Source organism: Leptodactylus fuscus, chromosome 2 (genome assembly GCF_031893055.1).
Source record: "Leptodactylus fuscus isolate aLepFus1 chromosome 2, aLepFus1.hap2, whole genome shotgun sequence".
Lineage (NCBI taxonomy): Eukaryota > Metazoa > Chordata > Amphibia > Anura > Leptodactylidae > Leptodactylus > Leptodactylus fuscus.
Window position 1 is genome coordinate 231,151,993 of NC_134266.1, and position 25,166 is coordinate 231,177,158.

At 42.3% G+C, this 25,166-nt stretch overlaps 1 protein-coding gene across 1 annotated transcript in view; it reads right to left on the minus strand.

Annotated features, from left to right (window-relative positions):
- Nucleotides 1-451: 451 nt before the first annotated feature.
- The window catches only part of LOC142195791 (cyclic AMP-dependent transcription factor ATF-7-like), a 72,685-nt gene continuing 47,970 nt past the window's right edge, over nt 452-25,166 (minus strand). Inside the window, exons 3-12 of the mRNA XM_075265823.1 lie at nt 20,567-20,663; nt 18,879-19,000; nt 15,672-15,791; nt 14,928-15,082; nt 13,627-13,726; nt 13,416-13,532; nt 13,081-13,212; nt 11,383-11,580; nt 11,181-11,289; nt 452-9,444 (exon numbers count right to left, since the gene is read on the minus strand). Coding sequence (XP_075121924.1) covers nt 9,227-9,444; nt 11,181-11,289; nt 11,383-11,580; nt 13,081-13,212; nt 13,416-13,532; nt 13,627-13,726; nt 14,928-15,082; nt 15,672-15,791; nt 18,879-19,000; nt 20,567-20,663 — 1,368 coding nt within the window. The 3' untranslated portion in view covers nt 452-9,226. The remainder of the gene's footprint in view (nt 9,445-11,180; nt 11,290-11,382; nt 11,581-13,080; nt 13,213-13,415; nt 13,533-13,626; nt 13,727-14,927; nt 15,083-15,671; nt 15,792-18,878; nt 19,001-20,566; nt 20,664-25,166) is intronic.

The following is a 25,166-nucleotide window of genomic DNA, read 5'->3' on the forward strand; positions in this document are numbered from 1 at the left end:
CATTGATTTCAATGGGAGCCATCTTTTTAGTCAGGATTTTGAGGCGGATACGGCCTCAAAATCCTGACCAAAAAACTCTGTGTGAACTTACCCTTTAAAGTTCCAGTAGAAATAAGGGCTTATTCACACATTATGATAATCACAGACTGAATAAGTACCCATTGAGTATAATGGGCCCATGCAAATATTTGTTTGGAGACATGCGATATAATTTCGGGGACCCCAGAGCTCCATTAAAGTCTCTGGGTCCAGACAGTATGCAAAGGATTGTTTTATTTTTTTTCACATTCCTGAAAACCAGATCAACCACATACAGCACACAACCCAAAAATAAGCAGGGCAGCACGCACGTGAACAATGACACTTTGGTGAACTTGGTCATCTGACATGAAGATCTACCTGTGCTTTGTCACCCCCACCCCTACACAATACCAACCAGCCAAGCTCCGGATACTTGGTAACAGAGTTTATTGTTACATGATTAACAAAATAAAAGGCACATAACATTAATTTGGTGTCAACAATGGTGAAAGGGACAAGGCCTTGACGTCACCACCTCCAGAGTGGTTTGCTCTGCAGTTCTCTGGTAGACAGGTGACATGGTGAAGCGACACCGGCAGCCCCTGGCTCCAGGGGACCTTGCGGCATTTTAAGTGTTCAGGTCTAGAGATTAATGCGAGAAATGTACCTGAGTAACTAAACAAGGACAGATCTTCGTCATCTGTTTGTCAATGGTTGCTCAATGCAGTTCTTGAAGTCATGGCAGTATAGCTGCAATATTCTGCGTCACTGAGTGACGGGGTGCAGACATGGAAGTCCAAATCTTCTTCTACTATTCAGTAGCTGTCCCGCCTTCCCATAGCACACAGTCCGAACAATGCACTGATTCGCTTTGCACTTTTTTTTTCAAATCCAAAGTCATCTGTTTAAGGTAAAGGTTGAACCACAATAATATTAAAAACCGTAATCGTGTCTGGACTGGAGGACAAGTGGTTCTACAGTCATTTACCATCCTCTTTGCATTGTGCATGGCTTATATCAGCAGACCACGGAAAGTTAAGTGTTTATTCTGCAGCAGACACTTTATTTAGGGCTCTCACATGCCGTTTCTATGCTAAATGCAATCCTATACACGCCAAAGGCTGTAAACCGCTATATATGGGCAATACATAGGACACCAAGACAACCTGCACATTAACTATAGAGCAAAACTTTATATAACTTCCATCATTATTAAAATTTATACATAAAGTGATGAACCGCCATCTTTCCTTGTAATGCAAGGCTTCAATTGCTACACTTAGCTGTCATATGGCTGTCTGTGCCTGTCATGCCCAATACAGATAAAATAATCTTAATCTATTCCGAGTACGTCTGGATCTGTACAACATGTATACAGACTATTTGAAGGGTGGATTTGTTATCTTGTGAGTAGACCCTACCAAAAGGTGTGCAAAGCAACAACACTTATCCTTCCATGATCAGAACTTGTTAATTTGCTGAAATGACATTCACGTAGTCGCTATTAGACATCTCTTCAGTATTGTAGTGTACATGCAGCTGCAGGTCTCTTTAGATCAATTCATTGTATGGTCTCGGAGGGACTGCAAGCTTCAGATACATGGGAAACATTCACATTGGTCAACTGTGATCATGGATGCCACTGATTTTATGAATGAAAGGCTTTTGTAGGCCATGCAGACACTCTGGGGGTAAGTTCACACGGGGAGGTGGAGGCCGCCTCAGGTTCCGGTCCAAAATACGGGTAGCTGTGACTGGATGCCGTTGCAGCACACCAGCATCCAGTCATGCACTCCGCTCTGGATTAGGCCCAAATGAATGGGCCTAGTCGGGAGGAGGGAGTGTCTTCAGGCGGGTGTCATGAGGCAAATCCCCATCTTCTTTTTTTCCAGGAGCCGGAACAAATGGCTCCCAGAAAATAGGAACTGACCGGCTCCCACTGATTTCAATAGGAGCTGTCTTTTTGGTCGGGATTTTGAGGCGGATACGGCCTCAAAATCCTGACCAAAAAACCCCATGTGAACGTACCCTCAGGGCCTTAACACTGGTGTAACCCCGATGTTAATAAATTCCCCACATTGTGTCAAAGTTTTAGTAACAAATTTCTGAACAATGTCAACAGGGTTTGAGCATCCAATTGAGCCCCTTTTTATTAGGTTCTGTTCACACTCTTTCTTTAAAGTAAATTTCTATAGGGACCTATATACAAGTGTACACCATGAGCAGCGTATCTTGTGTATATAGGTGATGTACTGCCAATACGCATGAAGAATTACCAGTTTATTGTCTGCTGTCAGGTATCTGCCCGTGTAAATAGACCCCTAGATCACAGACCACCAATGGGATTTTCACACATCGCTCTATGTATCTCAGAAGATCATTTACCCCAGGGGTAGGGAACCTTTGGCTCTCCAGCTGCTGTGAAACTACAACTCCCAGCATGCTCCATTCACTTCCATGGGAGTTCCCAGAACAGCAGAGCCAGTATGCATGCTGGGAGTTGTAGTTTTGCAACAGCTGGAGAGCCGTACGTTCCCTACCCCTGATTTACCCCATTACATATAACTCTGAAATGTAAAGAAGAAAATAAAGTCCAAGTCCGAAATTTGGATAAAACACAGGACAGAATTACACAAGACGGCCTGCATGCCGCTGAATGTACTGTAGGGCAGTGACATGGCAATTGCTAACATATGGACATAACATCAGCCATCGACTATCTGCATCAGGCAATGGCTACCGTCAGGACTATCTACGTTAAATCACATTTGGTTATTTTCTACACAGACCATTACTGATATGTAAACACGACATCCGCAGAGATGAGATGCTCTGCAGAAATATTACAAAGGCTGTACAGAGAAACATGAGCTAGTTTCACCCATTCAGGAAGCCAGTTTGGCTTCAAGGACATCTAGGTGCAAGCAGGGCTTGTGTTTGCAGAACATGGGCCATCTGGTATTACACTCCACTCTCATACAAGCGACTGGAGCCAAGCTGCAATACCAGACACAACCAATGGACAAGAGGGGCACTGTTTTTGGGTATGAACACGACTGTTAGGATTCTACAATACTTTGCACGAATTTAAAGGCACTAAATATTACAATAAAGGGGACAATTTGAACTTGATAATAGTGAAAAAAAATAAAATAAAATATTTAGTAATAGATTATGGGCCTCATGTACAAGACTGGAGCAAAGCAGGCCTAGAGGTGATGCTCATAGCAACCATCACTTTCCAAATGTGACCGGTTGCTCTGGGCACTAGTGCTCATACATGAGGTCTTATATATTGGAAGGCACTGAATGACGTGAACCTTTCAGGCGATTACTGCGGTATCTAAGGGCACGATGTGATCGAGGGAGAGAAGCCGAGCTCTGTGATATATATGGGTTATATGGCCTGAGTAGATCCCGACAGGACTCCTATCAGATACAGTAAGAGTCCTGACTACCCCGGCCATACACAGTGATTGATAGCTCTCCCTGTATTGTGTACACAGAAGATCAATCACTGTGTGGGTGGAGTAGTCACGACTCTTAGGCCGGGTTCACGCGTAGTTTTTTGGTCCGGATTTTGATGCGGAATCCGCTTCAAAATCTGGATTAAAAAAAAACGCCTCCCATTGAATTCAGAAGTGACCTGCCCTTTCTTCAGGCGGATTCCGTGGCCGATTCAGCCCCAGACGTCCGCCTTGTGACACTCCCTCCTGACTAAGCCCATTAATTTGGGCCCAATCCAGAGCGGAATGCTGCGACTTCCCAAATCCCCAACAGTCGCGGAAGGCTCTTTTTGGACCGAATTTTGACGCGGCTTTCCATGTCAAAATCCGGTCCAAAAAACTCTGTCAGAACCCAGCCTTACTGTCTCTAATAGGAGTCCTGTCAGGATTTACGCCAATTCATATACACCTATATCCCAGTTCAGCTTCTTGCCCTCCATCATATCCTGCCCTTAGATACAGTAGCAGTAATCATCTGACAGGTTCAAGTTAAGGAAAGAATAGGCAGTCCAATTCCCAAAAACCGCTTACAGTATTTAAAGGGAATGTGTCACCAGAAAATTACCGTTTTTTTTTTTTTGTTTTTTTTTTAAACAAAGTTTTTGGGTTTTTTTCCCATAATTTGACAGGTTTTTTTTACATTTTCCATGTCATTGTTTTTATTTATTTTAAACTACTACATTCTACAACTTTTAATTTGACCACTAAGCCTAATAATAGACAGACACTTGCCAATTCTGTAGGGTTTTTCTTTTTAGCAATCACCTCATTTACACCACAGACAGCATTACAATAGAAGAGAACACTACTGAGCCATCACTGTATCCTCTACAGACAACAGCTTATCTTCTCTCCATTAACCGAACAAGTCTAGAAAACTCACTTATAGAAAAGGAGAGTCATTGAGTCAGCTCCAGTCTATTGCGGTCTATGGCCAGGAGACTGCTGTAAAGCATATCACTAAATGCTGTGATCAGAGCAGAGGAGAAACTCAGGCAAAATGGCAGCCCCCATTTATTTCTATTGGGTTTTAATAAATGGAAAAAATGGTGATACATTCCCTTTAAGGTCATGTTAGGGTGTTTATTCTGAGGTTACATTGAAGATTCAGTCACAGGGACCATTAGGGTGTATTCACACACTGCTGTCATTCTGCCTTTGCCATGATTTTTGTAAATGACCACTGTGTGAATACCGCCTTATAATCCTGGCCATCGAATTAGTCTAAGTGCACTTTACTGGTGAATGAATGACGGGAATCTTCTATATAGGTTTGCCTGCTGAACCCACGGCCTCGTATACATATATGCAAGTGCAATAAACAAACCAACAGTGTCTTTGGTGAAATTATCATAAAAAATTCTATAAGGTTTAGTAAAAATTTAAGGGGAAGGGGGGACAGCCCTGAAAATACTTAATGCTGATGTATTCCCATACATCTGAGTACTGAAACATAGTAACCCGATACATGACATAAAAGAAGTTCCAAGATCTCGACACCGTATTCATATTTCCGTATACGCTCTTCTATAAAACGCATCTTGTTTTTATATTTATTCAGCAAGTTAGGCTGTGTTCACACAAAAACGGTGGCCAAACCGTGATACAACCGCAATATAACAGCAACGTCTGAACACGGCCTTATACATCATCATTTAAGTGCTGTGATTAAGATCTGCCACCCCTGGCAACCACAAATATGGCTGAAAAATCGCCATTGTCTTTAAAATTCCTAAGGCTTTGGATGTAAAGGTATTCCATAATTTTCCATCCAATTTTTAAGAAGCATCCACCTTTTAAAACCAAGAATTCAGGTCTAAAACTCGTTTCCATATAGACCTTATAAACCGATAAACGTCACTTATTTGATATAGAGATCCAAATTCCCTTGTATAGAAATTTAGGAAAGTTTTCAGAGTTTAAAATTTGTGTGCAAATTTTTTGTTACGTTTTTATGCGGCGCGCACTTTTCATACGAGATGTTGTGGCTTAGCAACAAAGGGGGCATGACGTCCCATAGCCCGTCACAAACTGTTGTAAGTCACAGTGCAAATCGATGCCAGTAGTTCTGAATTTCTATCTGGTGGAAAAGCAAATTTACATGAAAGTTTGCCGTGGCCTAAGACCTGATAGAATCTATAATAAACGCCTGTCTGCCTGTAGCTGCCACTAGAGGGAGCCTAGGAGCTCTTGTAAAAGGATTATACAATACGTAGGAAACTTAACTCCCTCTAGTGGCTGCTACGGGAATTGATTTTAGATCTGTGTCCATGCAGGGGATTTGGAATGCTATATCAGAAAAATGCAGCTTCAAGTGCTATAAAAACATGTAAAGTCATTAATGGGCATAAAATGTTGGACCCATGAATGGATAAAGTGGTAAAGGTCTGTTGGAAACCGCTTTTAAAAAGGAGACGTACATACAGACTAGGTTTCCCTCACAAATACTAGTAAGTCCCTGAATGCTACAGATATTCCTACAGCAGGCCCATTCCCAGGACCCACGGGGCCCAATGGTCTGCTTCGAAAATCATATTGTATACATATTTGTTACTGTTTCTGGTGCCAAATCGATTTTTCATAGTGATGACCTGGACCCGGCATAGATCAGATGTTAGTGGACGGGCAGCACCACTCCTATTCAAGTAATAGGATCAGCGCTACAATTCCCTACAATAGCTGATCTGTGCACAGCCCGGGTGTTAGACGCCTCACCGATCACATACTGATGGCCTATCCTGGATAGGTCATGGATTTGGGACCAGAAAACCCCGTTAAAATGCCAAATAATGCTTTTGTCAGAAAATCTCTTTTAGATTTGAAGACGTCGTCCCTACTAGACCCCCGTCTTTCAGACAAAAGGTCCTGCAGAGTTGGAGATCCCCTTTATATTTCTGTTCTATATAACAGAGGGGATGCTGATTGGGGATACCCCTTTAGGACAGCTTAAAGGGGTTATCCAGGGACAGAAAATTATATGCCTATGATTTTATTACATAAAATAAAGTGACTTAGTAATATACTTGTTACCCTAGTATAGCACCGATACCTCATATGAGCACAGCCTTGCGCCCCTGGAAGTCCTGTTTTTTTCTGATTTGGTGACATGCCTACATAGGCCAATATGGCCTACAGTGGTCTTCCATAACTGATATAGTGGCAAGTCATCAATGCACATGGATTGATAGGGGGCTAACGCGATCATGATGAGGATTTAATGGAATTTTCTGGGACTATAGGATGGCGCATCAATATGTGATCAGTGGGGTGCGACACCCAGAACCCCCACAGATCAGCAGGATGAAGGAGCGCAAAGGTCAGGTGAGTGCAGCAGTCTCTTCACGGAGGAACAAGCACAGTGCAATATATGGCGTCCTGTCTGTGCTTGGCTCAGCCCCATTTAGGCAAGGGGACCGAGCTGCAGTCGTTCTACATAATTGATGATCAGGATGTCACTGAGATAGGGAAGAGACTGTATAACACGTGAGCACCGCAGCCCCCTCAAACACCTGATAGACAGGGACCTCTACTGATCACATACTGATGTCCCATCCTAAGGATAAATCATCAATAAGCAAGTCCTGGAAACCACCTTTAAACTAGCCCTCTTCTTCTACAGCGCCATCTCTAGATCACATGAACATTGACATTAGCAGAGAGATGGACAGGGATACAGGTGGTGAGAGGAGGGGCAGGACTTGTAGTTTTAAGCTTTTTCCTCCTAATGCCTATAAGATTTTGAGCGACTCTCGTATTACATCAGGGTCCAACTTATTACCTAATACATGTAATGTGTATACGCGTCTACACAATGATGTGAGGGTTTGTGTGATCCCCAGATAACCCCTTTAACACGGACAGTACAAGGGTTACTCCATAAGGACAAATCGTTGGACTTATAATGCCAAATATAAAATGATTTAGTCCTGCAGATAAAATATTTAAGAGCTCAATGTCCAAAGTATCACAAGACAAAACAAGTCTCCATATTACTAGCGCCACGTTCCGCAACGAGGAGCTGGTCTATCTTCAATCCGACATCACTTACCTGGTTTCTGCTACCCATATGGCTAGTATTTCCCAATATGTGAAATCTTAACATAATAAACAACCAACACCGCCAAGAAATTTACTGTAAAAGGACATGTGAGATGTCACTTGAAGACTGTAAAAAGGTCTGACAAAGACAATGTAGTGTATCCCAGTAAGAAGAATCGACTGTGTGCCTGTCTCGGTAATGTCACTGGTGACATAAACCAGGATAATCCGACAGCTACAGGAATCTATCACAAAGCCTGACTGTACGAGACAGCAGGCGGCGCGGCGTACATGATTAATCTAAAGCTCTGCGTATTACCTTGTAAACTTCTCTAAATGCTTCGATCATCGATTAGTTAATGTTACCTTGTGAACCCTGCAAGTAAAACTTTAGCATTCGCGAGACAACTCACTGAAAGGTCCATCTGACTGCATAGAACAATACCTGAAAGAGCTATAAGTAAAAGCAATCAAAGTACTATATAGTCGGTGCAAAAACTTCACTTTTTCAATAAGGTTGATGTAAGAGGCACGTGAAGCCAGCCCTCCAATCGACACTGAGAAGCCTCTTGTTGCCGTTTCATGGGGCAATGAGAATAAGCTAGTGCCGTACCTACAGTACATGGAGAACAAAGTCACTCCTATAGCACTGGACTCGGATTCTCCTCGCTCATCATACGTCTAATGCATACATCTCTATCAACCAGATGCCTTCTCATTGCACGCTAAATCCCAGAGAGGTCACAAGTCACCCACATTTCAGATATGGACTACTGGAAGACAGTGAAAAGGCTGGTTAGATTTAGTGTTGAAGTACGTTGCAGAGACCAATCTTCAAGTTCAAGGAAGAAACACCGGAAGCATTTCAAGAGGAAGGGAAGACTTGCAGAATTTTCCATGAAGCATCATGAATGGACATCACTTTGATCTAATGGCCGTAAAGCGTCCCCACTTCTCAGCTATGCAGCAGCTAGGTCTCGTCCTCGTAGCTTTCCCTCCATACTGTGTCGTGTGTCCATCCAGCACCAGGCTGGTCTCCAGGTTTAGAGCAGGTTCCTCTAGGTTCTTCATGTGATGCGGGGGTATCAAGGGCGGGAAGGCAACTGCGCAATAAGGCCTCGTCTGTAATGAATTTCTAGCAACACTGAAATGCCATGGACAGGTAAAGTATGGATGGCACTGCCTTTTCCAAATGAGTAAAAATCATAGTAGTAAAATATGCAAAGGGTTTCTCAGTAATAATCGGTTACACAAACAGAGCAGGACAGGGCACCATGGAAAAACCCACCCTGCTGGCACTGAAATGGTAAACCTCAGAGCTATTCTATATACGCCACACAGAGAGCGGTAGGGTGTGGGGGCATGGACACGTCTGATAGTGCTTGAAGCCCTTATATGTACGGAGTTCTGAGGTTCTTGATCTGACCTGATGGGATCTGAAGATTAGTGCTTTAGCCACTGGATGTCTGTGTACTAAGAAAAAAGGAAAAATAATAGTCCCTAAACACCCTTTACCGAACTTTAAAAACAAATATATATACGTATATATATTTTTTATTATCCGTATCCGCCCGTTCTGTGCTGGGGCTTAGTTATTCAGCTCAGTCTTTGGGGGCTGAGGCATCCCGTTGGTTAGTTCTAGGTTTAATGGAGCAAGTACATCATCTGCTGGCTGCTTGTGACTGTGGTGACATGATGACGTGTGACTGTAGAATCTGACTATGGCCGTCTGTCCTTTGGCTAGCCATCTGCGTGAGCACTGAAGTGGCCATGTGTTCGGCTGGTGAGCGGAGCCCATTAGGAGAGGCAGAGGACAAGGAGCTGTGTTGGGAGACCGGGGCAGGAGAGCCTCTGCTATCACAGCTGTCTTTGAGGTTTTCTGCACAAAAGAAAAAGACAAAAGATAAAATAAGGTCCAAGCAGAAGGAAAATACCTGAGAAGTGATCAGTGACGCGATAGTACCGAAGATGAAAGACCAGCGCGTACGTCTAATATGCAACACCTGAGACATTTTTGCAAACCAAATCTAACGTGTTTTGCAGGCACAAAGATAAAAGGATTTGTGTCAGATTGGTCAGACAGGGGTTTAAAGGCAACAGTGGAAATGTTAAAGGCATCTGCCATAAGACAGGCACACTTTAACAATAGAAGCATGATGGGCAAGTGGACAGTGTGACTAAGGCGCCGCAAATCGTACTCTGTAATGGTACCATACTGTACGATTTACTGGGTAGCTGGGGAAAAAATCAGAATGGGGTGGAATTGGAGAAAAACTTCATTTGTGTGACTTTGATGGGCTTTGTTTTTATGGCATTTACTGTGCAGCCAAAATGATATGTCCCTGTATTCTATGGGTCAGTAAGATTCTGGTGATACCAAATTTATATAGTTTTTATTTTTTCAAAGTTTTGGATTTTTTCAAGTAAACACATTCTGACACCCATATATTTTCACATATAGCAATGTGTAGGACATATTTTTTTGCAGGACAAGATGTACTTTTTGATTATACACTTTTGGAGAATGTCTAACGTTGTGATTGCTTTTTGTTCAAATTTTTGTGGGAGACGAACAGCTACCGCAAAGGTGTTAGTATTTTTATGTTTGTAGAGCAGATGGTTTCAAGCGTTGTTTTGGGTAAGTTTGTTTTTGTTTATTTATTATTTTAAATTTGGAGGGGGTTCAAATGTTCAAAATTTTACATTTTTGTTTTTTTCTTTATATATTTTTTTTAAATTATTTATTTTTATTAGCCTTCCCCATTGGGCTTGAATCTCCAATCTTTTAATTGCATGCCCCATACAACTGTATTGCAGTTTATTAGACTTTTGCTACATAGCTAGTGAGGCTGATCACACGACCAGCCTCAATAGCTATATTACTATGACAGACCTGGGAGCTCCTGAGTTTTGGGTATTTTCATGCAGCTGAATTTGCTGCCAATTTTGGGGCAGATGCTAAGGGACAAAACTGTCTGGCAAGGTCTTAATCCCAAAAGCAAAAGGTAGAAGTATAAGATCTTCCTATACATTTCCCATTGCTTTTCTAGCTATTCTTGACGTTGGTTCTAAAAAACCGCAACAACATCTGCAACAAAAAAAACCTGCGTTTAAGCAATGTGGGGCCTCAGCCTTAAAGTTAGGGGATCTTTTCTAACTTTAATTTTAGAATAGAAGGATCAGCATACTTGACAACTACATTACAGAATGTAAGTAATAGTTGTAGCTGAGATGGGTTTTACCATATCAGACAGTGTCTGCACAGGATATGCCATAAATGTATTATAGAAGCAAGTCCTATCCCATAAATGTTTTCTAACTTCCACAGGAGTGAACATTCGCACCTCTCTATTCATAGAAGCCACAGGAGAGAGGGTCCTCATTTTGAATATAGGGGGAAGATCCCACAGGTAGGACCGGCATCTATAAGATATAGGGATATAGTAAAGCCCCTCCAACTCCCCCCAGTGGATTCCCTATAAATAGAATACTGTGCATAAAAGAATCAGTGACTGGGGTAGGGCACATGACAAATCGCACCCACTGAGAGACACTCGAATGACGCTGACAAAGAGAGTACAACACTGGTAAGTAACTAAACAGAGTCCTACTCACCTAGATAGACCTGGTTCTTCTTTTGCAGGGCGGTTACGGGGCAGTCTTTGTGTGCGAGCAACAACTGCTTTAACTGGGCTACTTCATTTCTCAGAAGAGTAACCTCATTCTAAAAGGTGGAAAGTCAGGGAGAAGTGTTATAAGCCAAGGCTACCAGGTACAGAGCATGATCGAATTCTAGCCCCCGCATTCAGTCACTTACACTAAGCTGCACATTCTGAGTGGTCAGTTCCTCTGCCTTTTTCTCCAGAGAGGATACCCAAACCTTCCGTTTCTGACGACAACGCGAGGCCGCAGCTCGGTTTCTCTCAAGGAAGCGCTGGCGACGTTCGTCTGGATCTTCGTCTGTTGCTCTCCGTCGCCTACCCCCAGTGCTTGGGGTGGGCTGAGCAGGAGATACCTGTAGGTAAATTGCAATAAGACAAGTGAATCATTCGTTCTACTTAAAGCGGAACTAAACCTTCAAACAACTTTTGATTTTTTAGCAGCCTTTGTGACATTTTAAATATGTGACATTTATAATATACTTTATTAACAAATTTAGCTCCTTTTAGTGAAATCCTGCATTACTTTATTCTGTCTCTCATTGTCTAAAATGAGGATGGGTCGAAGGTCACTTCAATCAGTTATACCTTGGGTATTATAAAACGTAGAACCGTGCTTCTGGTGTCACATGACAGCTCAACACACAGTCAGGATTAGGATATTTATTTGCGGCTGCTCCAAATCCAGACTGTGTTTTCAACCCCTGATATCTCTGGAAAGAATACAGAGAGAACTGCAACCATAGGGTTTTATGAAAAATGATAATCTACTATTTCTAGATTTTATGATCCCAGATATATAACGGTTTGAAGTGACCCCTGCCTCCACCCTCGTTTTCCCTGTAATGCACACAAGCCTAGTAGAGGACAGCCCTCAGTAGAGAAGAAAGGAACAGAGTAATGAAATGCAGGATTTCACAGAAAGGAGACAAAATATGTAATATTACAAAATGCCTGAAAATCTTTTTAAACTACAAAGGAGACTAGTCGCATAAAGAGGACAATTATGGTTAAAGGGGTATTCTAGTCAGAAGCTTTTATTCCCTATGTAGTGTAGTGGAGGTCAAAATACTGAGGGCCTAAAACAGGCAACCATGGTTTCCTCAAAAGCAAGGCCAAGGCCTAGCGGAACGTGACTGGAGCGATGGTCGAGCATCAGTCCCATACACTTTGAATGGAGTGTCAGGCTCATTACTGAACGCAGCTCCGTTTATACTCCTAGCCATGCTTTTGGAGTTGGGGTCCCCTGTTTTGGCAATTGTGGGGGTCCAAGTTGTTGCACTTCGCTGACCTAGCATTAATTACTATCAAGGTATGTTCACACACAGGAATTTGGAGCTGATTTTCTTGCAGATTCCACCTTAATTCTGCCAAACATTCATGTCAATGAGAGTCAGTGACAGATTTTTTTTCTACTAGCTTATTTTTTTCAGTTACCGGAAATATGAAGCGTACTGCGTGTTCTTCCTGTGGATTCGGCCTGAAACTCACATTAAAATGAATAGGAGGAAAATCCGGGGGCAATTTATTGATGGAGATTTTGGAGCAGATTTCCAGAATCAGCTTCGAAAATCTCCTTCAAATCCCTGAAGCATTTTTTTTTTTTAACATAACCTTTTGTCCAACTTGTCAATAGGAAGTTCATCACATATTTGAGTCTTATTTCTTCTGAAAATTCGGTAATTTTACCCAATTTGCAGATAGAAAATGACTAGTTTCACCCCACTGACATAAAAACAGTCACCATTTCACTCAGCAGCTGTCAGAACTCCAATTCGTCCCAATTAGATGGGATGTTATATTGTAAAAATCCAGCTATTTCCTAAAAAAGCCTTGTAGGTTTCGTAGTCCCTTACCTGAGGCTGTGCAGGTGAAGGTGCATCTGGGTGTTGAACCAATATTTGGCTCTGTTCTGGTCGAGATGCCACCATAGCCATCCCTCCATTCAGAGAAGATGGAACTTGGTGAGTAAGGGAGGCTTTAAGTCTCTGAGAAAGAAATGCAAAGGAATCAGGAGTAAAACTTTTCACACAATAGTCCAAAAATAGCACGAAAATAGAAAAAAACAATACAAGACAGCAAGTACAGCAGCATCAGAAAGGAGTACATTTATTATAGCACACTGCATAGAGGAGAGTAAAGAACCCAATAAAATAGGTAAAAACTTATAACATGCTGTGCGGGAACTCACCAATTTGGTTTCTGCGTGAGCTGAAAGACCAGAAGGAGAAATATGCCCTGCACCTCCAATAATTGGGGGCCCAGGGATCCCTGGAATATTGGGCACCATGTTCATAGGTCTTGCCAACTAAACAAAGTAATACAAAAGCAAAAAATAAATTAAATAGTGGTACCCGGGATCTTTCCAATTAACATTACGTCACCTAGACAAATCTCCTTACCGATATAACCGATGGCATCTGTACATGAGGGCCCGGAAGGAAGGGGACAGTCTGGCCATTGCCCAGATGCATCATAAGGGGAACAGAGCTACCCGGGGAACTGCAATGCAGAGAAGATATGATTGACAAATGGCTTACACTTATAACCGGGGTTCACTCACAAAAGAATAAAGCTGCAGTCTGCTTGTCACACAGACGCAAATGTGAATATAGCCTAAAGCACATACGGACGGGAGTCATGCTGACCACACTGGGTCTTTAGTGATACATATCCGTACAGCAATAAAATTGTGCAAATGGTGTTTAACCACAATCACACTACTGTTCAACAGTGCAAGCAATGGTGAGCAAAAGGGGGAAGGAAGCAACACTTTTAGGGCTCATTGACACGGGCACAGAGGGGGCGGATTATGGCGCGGAATCCATGTCATAATCCGCCCCCCTCACAATGGTGGTCTATGGAAACCGCTAGCGTTCTTTTTTCCACTAGCAGGTTGCCGCTAGTGGAAAAAAGAAGCGAGCTGCCCTTTCTTCAGGCGGATTCTGCGGCTGAATCAGCTGTGGCGTCCGCCTCGTAGCAGCACCCTCAGGACTAGGCCCATTCATTTGGGCCTAATCCGGAGCAGAAAGCCGCGACGGGATGCTGTGCACTGCACCGGCATCCCGTCGCAACGGAATATGCACACGCGGATTTGCATGTGAACTGAGTCTTACAGATGTAATGAGCAAGGTAATACACTTTTGCAGCCCCCCACTTACAGAATGACAGGAAAACAGCACTGTAGCCCTTTTGCTAGATTTTCTTAATACATCGACCCCCCCTGGCTACTCACTATGCAAGGAATGGCAATGTGACCACACTTAAAGAGGGTCTGTTGCCACAACCAAATATATCAGACCAGAACTGCAGATAGATTGACCAGGTGCTGTTATTGTCATTATGTAAGTGAGCACTTTGGAGCAATGAGGGTGTTGGGATTGCTCTATAAAGGTAAGCAGCAATGCCTTAATTGCTCAAAGGAGATAGTTTGCATATTGATAATATGAAGATATCTGGCAATATGCCAATGTAAAGAATTGCTATATCCCTTTAGAAAAACAATAATATGACACCCATTGCTGCATATGCAACAAATATGACATTTTAATAAAGCAGGAAAATGAACCAATATGAGGTTCGCATGCACCAGTGCAATACAACGCAAAAAGCATGTGAATTATGAAAGGATAGAACTGAAGGAGGAAAGAACCCAAGATTTATGGCAACACCAAAAAAAGACAAGAAAGTGCATGGTTCTTACCCTAGCTGTCTGTTGGACGGAGGGGCCTGAGTGATGACAGATGTAGGTGAAGGCAGTGTTGGGTGCAAAGGATCATATCCCATATGAAGGGGTAGTGAACCAGGCCGTACTATTGTTGGAGTGGGCGTTGAGCTGACCTGCGGCTTTGGTGGAACCTTAACCAGACACAGTAAAAATCATCAGTGCTATACAATGTAGAAAGTCATCCTGCATGACATGATACGGATCACCTGCAACCACACAAGGTTTAATACATTGACTTATTATAGTTCTTAAAGGTGCATACATGTATTAGGTAATAGTTGCATGTTATGGTCTCGATGACTACTATCTAATATACATCAGCTGAAAACAAGGTCAGAAAAGATGAATTTGTTCCATTCATTGGTTGCTCCATGTATTTATGGCTTAGCCAGTGATGATAAATGAACTTACTACCCTGATATGGGACAACATCTCCAGAGGTGTACGAGACCCTACTGCACCTTCAAACCCCTCCAATATGGAGGCATACAGGATATTATTCTGTTATATTCTGTAAGTAAATATCAGATTCTATATTAGGTTTCTAGGGAATATTTCTGTTAATAGAGTGCCACATAAAAGCACTGTACAGCAGCGCAAAGAGTGCCTATGGCGCTGTATGACAAGGCCACAAGGACTACATGGACCCATTTCTGTGCACAAGGTTCTGCTATATGGGAAAACTTTCCAGTGACATTCTTGCCATGTATAAATCCCTACCTTCTCCTCGGTGTATGATCTAGGACTGTCCGGAGGGGAGGAGTCCACGTCTACTGGCTCTTCCTCTTTGATTTTGATATCAGGAGTTGAAGGTAAAGACATGTCCAGTGGTCCCGCACTCTGCAAGACACAAAGACAGGGAATGAACATGCTACGAGGGCTTAGAGAGAATCCATCCGAAACCAATTTCCCATAAGGACACCTGGAAATCATTTCTATAATAAAACAATAAAAGTTGAAAGAATTAACTTGTAATGCTAAAAATGCACATTCATGACCCATATTTAAAGGAGTATTCCCATTATGGACATATATGCCATATCTACAAAACAGGTCATAAATTGTTTAATTTGTGCACCTCACATCGATCTGCGAAACATGGGTCTAAAAGGAAGAGATGGTCATGTTAATGCGTGACTCTCAGCTGGCTTTCGATCTAGGTTCCTGGACAAAGCACTTTCCCCTCTTTTATATATGAATAAAATAGGGATTTACCGTATTTTTCGGACTATAAGACGCAAATTTGGGGGGAAAAGAAGGGTGCGTCTTATAGGCCGAATGTGGCGCCTGGCACCCGCTCTAATAGAGAAGCGGAAGCCGGCAAGTGATAGACGCCATTACAGGTGCCGGGGCCTGAGACATCGCTGCCCTGCCCTGCATGAAGCCAGCAGCGGGAGGAGTGATGCTATTCCGCTCCTCCGTCCCCCCGCCGCTGGCTTCATGCAGGGCAGGGCAGCGATGTCTCAGGCCCCGGCGTCTATCCCTCCCCGGCATCCGCCTCTCTAGTACAGCGGATGCCGGTTCAGTATCAGCGGCCCCTTCTCCCCCGGGGCCGGTCCCCACCGGCCCCGTACCTGTAAAGTTGCAGGCCGGCTCCTGCGCGGCGATATCGCAGGAGCCGACCTGTTCGGGTGACAGCCGGGAGCCTAATGAGGCTCCCCGGCCTGTCACGGCTATATATTAGTATTGCGGCTGGGTCTATAACCAGCCGTAATACTAATACACAGAATGTCCCGTAGACGGCAATACAGTTGTATTGCCGTCTATGGGACTTGCGATCAAGTGACCGCAGGTTCAAGCCCCGGGGGGAATAAAATAGTAAAAAAAAAAAAAAAAAAAAAAGCTTTAAAAATATATAATAAAAATATGAAATAAATAAAAGTTCTAAATCACTTCCTGTCCCTAGAATATATATATAAAAGTAGAAAATCATATATCATAAACCACCGGTTTTTTTTTCAATAAAAGGTGATCTAAGCAATAGATATTCCCCAAAATGGTATAACTAAAAAGTACTTCTGGACCCGCAAAAAAAAACACTCTATGCATCCCCGTACAGCTGCAGGGTCACCTGTCAATGTGGCCTTGCAGCTGTTGCAAAACTACAACTCCCATATATTAAATATTTTACCAGTTTTTGCTTCAAAATTTTTTTTCCCTATTTTCCTCCTCTAAAACCTAGGTGTGTCTTATAGTCCGAAAAATACGGTACATGAAAATGTGGTTCCAACATTGAACGACAGAGGCATAGCTAGAAACTGTAGAATCATCTCTACAACATACTGGGTTTAGGTTTATAACCAATTTACTACTGACAGACTCCCTTTAAGCCTTAAGTACTATCATAGCGTCTATCATAATGATATGTGTATGATAGCGGTGTATGATAGACACCATGATAGGACTTAATGGTTAATCTCTATGGACAGAGATTTATAAAAAGAAAATAAATTAAAAAAGAAAATGTTAACCTTTAAAAGATCAAAAATTTAAAACATTTCCTCACTGCCCACAGAAACTGGGATTAATGGGTGAGATTTACTAGTCTTGTGGTACCAGTGTCTCTTCCTATGCAGTGTGTGGGGGGTGCACATGGGGGAATTTATATTGAGTCACTAATGCTAATTCTTTTTAACATAATCCGCGTCATTTGGAACTTTTTTCCAAGTAACTTGCCAGATTTATCATCTTTTTGTATATATATAAAAAAAAAAGGGTTTTACTTAACACTTGTGGTTTTGCATTTGGCGATATCGGGTATGGTTTAAATAGAATTGAGGTTGTAGATATATTTAGAACGTGCACCTTTTACAAACACACAATTGTATGTGTATACACATCCCGCTCCCTCAGCAACGTAAGACTGTGTTCACACAGAGGAATTTATTGCGGATTTGGAGGCGTATTTCACCCCTGAATCCTGAGCAGATTCCTCCTGGAATCCGCCTCCCATTGTTTTCAATGAGAGATAGAGATTGCAGCAGAATGCGGAAAAAAGGAGCGTCCTGTTTGATCTTACGAAAATTCCATAGATGATACAGCCGCGGGGTCCACGGCTCGAGACTACCTCCTGATGAGGCCCATACATCTGCGATGGGATGGAGATGCACTGCATCAGCAATGCGCCGCAGCTAGACTGCATCAAAAATGCTGGCGGTGGCAAACGAAGAGAAATTCCTCTTCATTTTCCGCTGTGTGAACATACCCTGAGAGTTATCAAAAAATACAGGAGCGCTGTGGAAGGATGAGGGAAGATCGATTTGCATAGAACTTATTACATAAAGTGCATCTTTTTCATAAATTTTTTTATTTCATTTCAGACACAAGATGCACGATATTAAAATGCTGTAAAACTTTGCAGATATTGTCTATGCATTATGTGATAACACGGCTGTAAATGCACTGATGGGAAACTGGTTGCCCATAGCAATCAATTATATCACAACTTTTCATTTACATTTCTGCAGTTTAAAAATAAAAGCAGGGTTCTGATTGGTTGCTATGGCCAACAAGTGAAACTTTAGCTTGAGGCCTATATATCCGTATGAGGCATGTTATCCGAACGTGACCGTGTGCGTGTTACAGGGCCATGATTAAACAGCACGGATGGTACATGGATGGCATCTGTGTGCCTCCATGACCCCATTCACCGAGGTCAGTGTACATGGGCCGCAATATGGACAGGAATAAGACTTGGCCTTTGTCTTGCCCATGCTTACAGCTCCATACACAGGACTGTGAAAATACATGATGTGTATGGAGCTATAGAAATGAAGAAGTCAGTGTGTTCGCTGTGAAACGTGGTCAAGTGCATCAGGCTCAAATATGAGTCACTTGTAGTCGCCACTTTTTCACAAGAAGTTTAACAATTGGGAATTGTTCATGTGTATTGCATCACACAGGCTTGAGATTCTTATCATAGTTCACCTTTTTGTCATCTTCATCTTCAGCGCCTTTCTTGAAATCATGTTCAAAAGAACTGGCTAGCTCATTGAACAGCCCGACTTCTTCACAATTCTTCAAAAACCGTGTGGGAGTGGGAGTCTGATCTAGAAAGACAGGAGAGACATGTAACAATACACGAGTTCTATATATTAAACCATCAAATAAAATATAATAAATATAAAGCCAGACAATGCTTCACACGCAGACCACATCCCAAAATCTATCAGGAAATGGATCTTCATTGAAGCTGAACTTAAGGTTGTGTTCACACTGACGACATATTACAGCTAAGGAATTCTTCGCAAAAAATTTAAAGGAACAAAACTGCAACAGATCCCACTAGGGTATATTCACATAACAGATTTGTTGTTACATGTTTGTGATCTCTTATATCTGACCGGGGCTGGTTTTCAAAGCACGTGGATGGATATGTGCCAGCTATATTTAGAAGTACGGAAATCTTCCATGTATGACTATCAGTGTATAAGAGGGTGCATTACATTATGCATTCTGCATTGTTTTTCTGGCATTTAAAGGATCTGCTAAAAAGGAACGCAAAGGGCACAATCAGACACAAAAGTATGGATACACTTTTGTGTCCACTGGCTTCCGTTTTTAGTTAATATGTTAAAAGGATCAAAAAAATTCATTCAAAAATGTGATTTAAATATATTTTAAGATTTTTCTATAGCATCTGGCATAGTGGTACTATAGCACATCCATCAACATCCTCTTATCGAGTAGCACTGCAGATGGCACTGTGCACACGTTAGACAATGCAAACCACTGAAGGATGTGCTGGGTCATAGGACCCTCTAACAGCAGCCATATCTAGGCATAGCATTGAAGCCTCAAAGCAAATCGACGGGGTACACAGAATAACAGCTGTGCAGAGAGGAGACCAGATGGGCAACACCTGGAACACCTAATGTAAGAATGCAGAAATAAGGCCGAAACTGGCCGACCCTTTAACATAGTTGGAAGATTTATGGAATGCCGTGAGAAGCCGGGCCTGCTGCTTATAGCACCCAAAGCTCAGCTTCCATTTCTTATAATGTTTTTGTGAAAGTTGCACAGTGATGGGTTGCCAGTTTCTGTAAGACACCCGTATAACTTAAAGCGTAACTAAAGTTTAGTAAAATTTGTCTCCTTACTGTGAAATCCTGCATTTTTTTTTCTTACATTCCCTTGCTTCTGTATGGAGATCTGTTCCTGCCTCTCAGTGAATATTACTGTGTATGATGTAGGGGAATAGCAGCCATTTCATATGACACCAAAACAATTCAGCGCACTGTCGGCTTTCCAGCAGTATATAGAACTGCCTGTGCCCCGGACCATGAAAGGTCCTCTTTAAGTATATTACAAATTTATTTTTGATGCAAATACTGCCAGAAAATCTGAAGTGTTGTCCGAAAGTTTAGTTATGCTTTAAGGCCCTTTCTTTTACCCCTGAATTATGCTAATTTCACATTAGGACTGCTAAAATACCAGGTACACAATGAGCCAGACAGATCCCATTGACCATAATGGGATCAGTCGTGTGTATGTTTTAAAACTGAATCTGCGGAGGAAAAAGTTCTCGGATTTACGGCAGACACTGTGAGTCACCAACGTAGACTATGGCGCAAATGTAAACGTAGCCTTATCTGTAAGTGGGTGCAAGGCATTACCTTGGATGATCACAGAGTCAGTCCTTGCAGGCCCAAACTTTAGAGTCATCTCATGCTTGTGTTTGTGTACGGCCAAATGGTCTTCATTTGTAAAACGCTATATTAAAAGAGAACAAATAGTTAATAGTTAAAAATAAAATATTATTATTATTATTAAGTAAATCTATACATAAAAGTTTAAACAACGTCCAACAACCAACCTAAGGCAGAAACCAAAGCAGGCCTTAATGTGAATGAGGCTGAGCTGCAATTCCAGTACTGCCCATTGAAAAATAGAGGTGCAGTTTCCAAGAAAAAAAAAATCCCTAAACCAGTGTCAGATTGGGGTTACTTGGGTCCAACAGATAAAATGATTCTGAATGGCCTATCATCCAACAATCCCTAGAATATAAACCATAGTAGCCTTTGAATTTGGATGGCTTGAGCTGGACCATTAGTGTGTTTGAGCCTGGGCCAGGCACAGGATCCTCTAATATTCTGGTTAGCCAGTCAGTTGGTGTATTTTTGACTAATACGTTTTTTTAAAAATTATTATTTGCAATGGGCGGCTACTAGGAGCAGATGTGGAAATAGTACATATGCGCTACTGCTAACACTATCTCACTGCGCCATTTTATGTACACATGTGCAAATACATGTGACGTATATGTACAACAAAATACATTAGGATTTGCAAAGCGCCCCAGGCAGAACCAACAAAATATACAGCTTACACTAGGTGAACACCTGCGTTCAGGCCCAAGCGGACCCCACGAACCGAAACCTAATCCGCTTAAAAGAAAAGTGGTTACCCTCAGAAACCCGCGGACCCCATAGACTATAATGGGGTCCGCCAGGTTTCAGCCAGATTTCTGCCCGAAAGAGGTGGACTTTTCTCTCTGCGTTTTTAAAGCAGAATAGGGAATGGAATCCCAGAGCGGAGATCAGGCGCAGGTATGAACCTAGCCTTACTGGTACTAAAAGGTAAAGTTTTCAGTGTACGCAAAAGATCAAGTATAACCAGAGCTGAAGTTGAGTTGAGGGCCAGAATTAAGTCAGAAAAAAACAAAAAAAACAAAAAACAACTTACTGACCCCGACTTCAAAATAAAATAATGAATTTTAATTATATTATACATTTATATTAATATTGAATAATTATAATAGACATATTTTGTTACATATTTACACTCATAGGAATTCAATCACTGGTTTTTTTTTTTTTTTCATGAATTAAATGATATTTACTGCTCTGAGCTGCAGTCAGGCTGTGGAGTCAGAGTTGGTGGTTTGGCCTTTTGACTCCACAGCCCTTGTACCATCAAGATAGAGGAAGAATCAATAACAAATTTGAGATCTATTACTGGCACATAGAGCGTCTGCACCAGTCCAGTGTTATAAATCTGTTCGGCAGAGGAGGAACAATTACTGAATTTTTTACCCTAAAAGCGCCATGACCAGCCAGCCGGATTTTCCAGCTATTTATTCATACGTTGCTCACACAAAAGATTCAGAATATGCAAAACTAAAAACATAGATACAAAAAAGCAGCTACACCACGGTGTTACATTGATAAATTAGGAGGGGGGATTGAAACGAATACGGGGAGTTCTTCTAACAGCTGAGAAATGCATTCCAGCAGCCAGGAAAAGTGAATAAAGGGCACCGCACCCCCTCAAGTCCCGTGCTTTTAGTGCCAAAACAACCTCAGGAAAAATAGGCCCCTGGAAGCCGTGTCCAGGCCTGGCACGCACAGCCTGCGGAAACATGAGAGCTATGGGATTACTGCACACATACAATCACACAACCATGTTCCTCCACTTCCTCTCGCCTGAAGGAGAGCATATGTGCATGTGGGGTGGGGTGGGGGGTCCGGGCAGCTGGAGAAAGGATGAAAAATGCTTGATAGCGTTTTATATGTGATCATCATCCATTATTCAATGTGTATTATGAGACGGGACCAAGTCAAGGGACAGGAATGGACTAAATTAGGAAAGAAGGTGGGAGTGCTTAACTCTTTAAAGCAAGAAGCCAACTTTGGACCAGAGGACCGCAGGAATGTTTCCCCCCCTTTCCTCTCGGCATTTTCGTGGTCATAACTTTTTTTATTATTATTATATTTATGTCGATTTAGCTGTGAGAGACGGGGTATTTCACAAGTTCCACTCACTCAGACTTTTGTTCGAGTAGTTTATAGCAGTTTTTACTACAGCGTTGTAATTCTTTAGTACAGGTAGTTGCTGCTACTGCTTTATTTGCTCTAAATACGTCTTGTTTATAGGTGTTAAAAATGTTTTAGATGGTAATACCATGGGTGCAACGAAAAAATTACCAGCAAAACTGCACAGCCTGTTAAAGGGGTTGTCTGGGAATGACAGATTTCTGCCAGGGAAGCTGAAAAATGGAGAGAAAAAACAAACAAAAACCCCCGCAACAAACTCCCCTATCCCCGACTCTCCGGTGTCCCCACTGCGGCCTTGGAAAAGACCTGGGATGTCACTCGTACACAACACCTGTGACGTCTTGTTTCCTTCATCTGCTGATTGTCCTCAATGGTGATGTGTGGCAAGGACTTCCGCTGGAACAAGCCACCGGGCAGAAACCGGTAATTCCTGGCCACAAAATATGGGTGAAGTTTAAACCACATGTGGATGCTGAAATGGGTAAACCCAGTCTTATGCACTCAGTGAAAACTTGTTGGATGTGCGATTATTTTTCTCAGAAACTGTGCCCATGTGATCACTATGGTTCCTGCCATGGACCTCTGGCAGCAGCTTTTCTATGCAGAGAACTAAAGGATCGGGCATGCTGAAAAAAAATATGCCCAGCCATTCTTTCCTCTGCCATCTACCATAAGGGAAAGTCAGGGCACCCACACATTAGACCACCAGCTGGTGTCTTTTAAAGGGCACCTAACTTTTCAAGTGTGTGTATACATGAAGAGTAACCCAAAGTCTCGCTATTATACCATCTGTATCTTGCATTTTTGCCTGACTTCATCTTCTCTAATTTTCAGTTCTCCCTGAGCTGGTGGGCAGAGACTAGCTACTATGCAGTTTCCCATAGACAGCATGCCAATATTAGAGGTGTATCTACTCATCTAAACAAACATTCTCTCAAGTAGATTATATAGGACTAGAGATGAGCGAATATACTCGATCGAATACCTCGGCCGCATAGCTCCCGGCGCCAGGGAAGATGGGATGGGCAGTAAAAATTCGAAGCCCTGGAAGTGTTTTTGCAACGGGAGCTATGCAGCGCAGGTATTCGATCAAGTATATTCGCTCATCTCTATATAGGACATTATAGACATATATTATTGTAAAAGCAGAAGACAGGGCCTGACCCCGAAGAGATCGCTGAAGAGGCAGAACCAAAAGAATGGAAGCACAGCAAAAATAATTGAACAATGATTGTGAAGAATAATCCAATTTTATTTAAAGGAGCTCCATAAGAATGTTTTTTTGGGGTAGGTTGACCCATTCTTCAAACCAGTGGAGTGATTCTTTTAGCTCTGCACCTTCAGTGATCTCATTGGGATCAGTCCTGCTCTTTTGCTGCGTTGTCCCACCTGGGACAACGTACCTGATGGTATCACGCTCAGCTGCAACCATCCATATTGGGCAAAAATTGATGCATTTTGCCTTTTGTTCTTTCCACACAAGTGAGTACCTATTGACACACTGGACAGGTGGCCATTTTATACAGCTGTGACATTATCACCCAATAAGATGTTTTTTCTAAATGTGCCCCGTTTGTCTGTACCGATGTAAAACAAAGCACTTGGGTTGAGACAGAAACTACCTATTTAGATACAGCAACCTCTATCTGTACCAGTGTCTCTCCACTCTTACTTGGCACCTGCTTACTCCATCCCCTCTCCATAGACCTCTATATGCTTTAACACATCTTTGAGCTGTAGTCAATCTTGCTCTAGGAAAATGGATTAAGCAGAGACTCCAGAGTGAATGTCTATTTAGGAAGGAAGGAAGGAGAGAACTAGGAAACGAACCAGAGAAAGAAGCACTTTCCTCTGATAAGATATATTACTGATTTATACCAAGTCTGTTGAAAAGTTAATAAAAATAATAATAATAATAATAATAGGAAAAAAAATATATCAAACACCTCAAACAAAGACCACCTTAGTGTTTTCTAGATTTTTTTTGTTAGGTGAGGTTGGGGGACAATAATCATGCAATACTCCACTAAGGAAAAGATATGCAAAGTAAGGCGAGGGGAGAGCAGTGCCTCTAGCGCCACCTGTTGGGAGAGACTGACAAAGGGCAATCAGTCTGAAACTGCGGTCTACAGATTAGCGTACATCTAAGTTGTGTCCCTGTGTTTGCTGCTCTCACACGAGCCATGAAACGCAGTCAATGTGGGTTTCGGTTTACCGCCCTAAACACTATGCGGGGAGACAGTTATCCATGATGTTAGGAGTCCCTGCCCCCTGTCTTATACAGTGATCACTATTGGTCCTGTATATTGGAGGGAGGCAAGAACTGCTAGCATCATAGATTGCAGGGGTCTGTCTCCCTGAGAAATCCAGCACACGCACAGACCGAGTATCAGACGTACATGATGGCTGCCTTCCAACAGGTGGTGCTACAGACACAGCT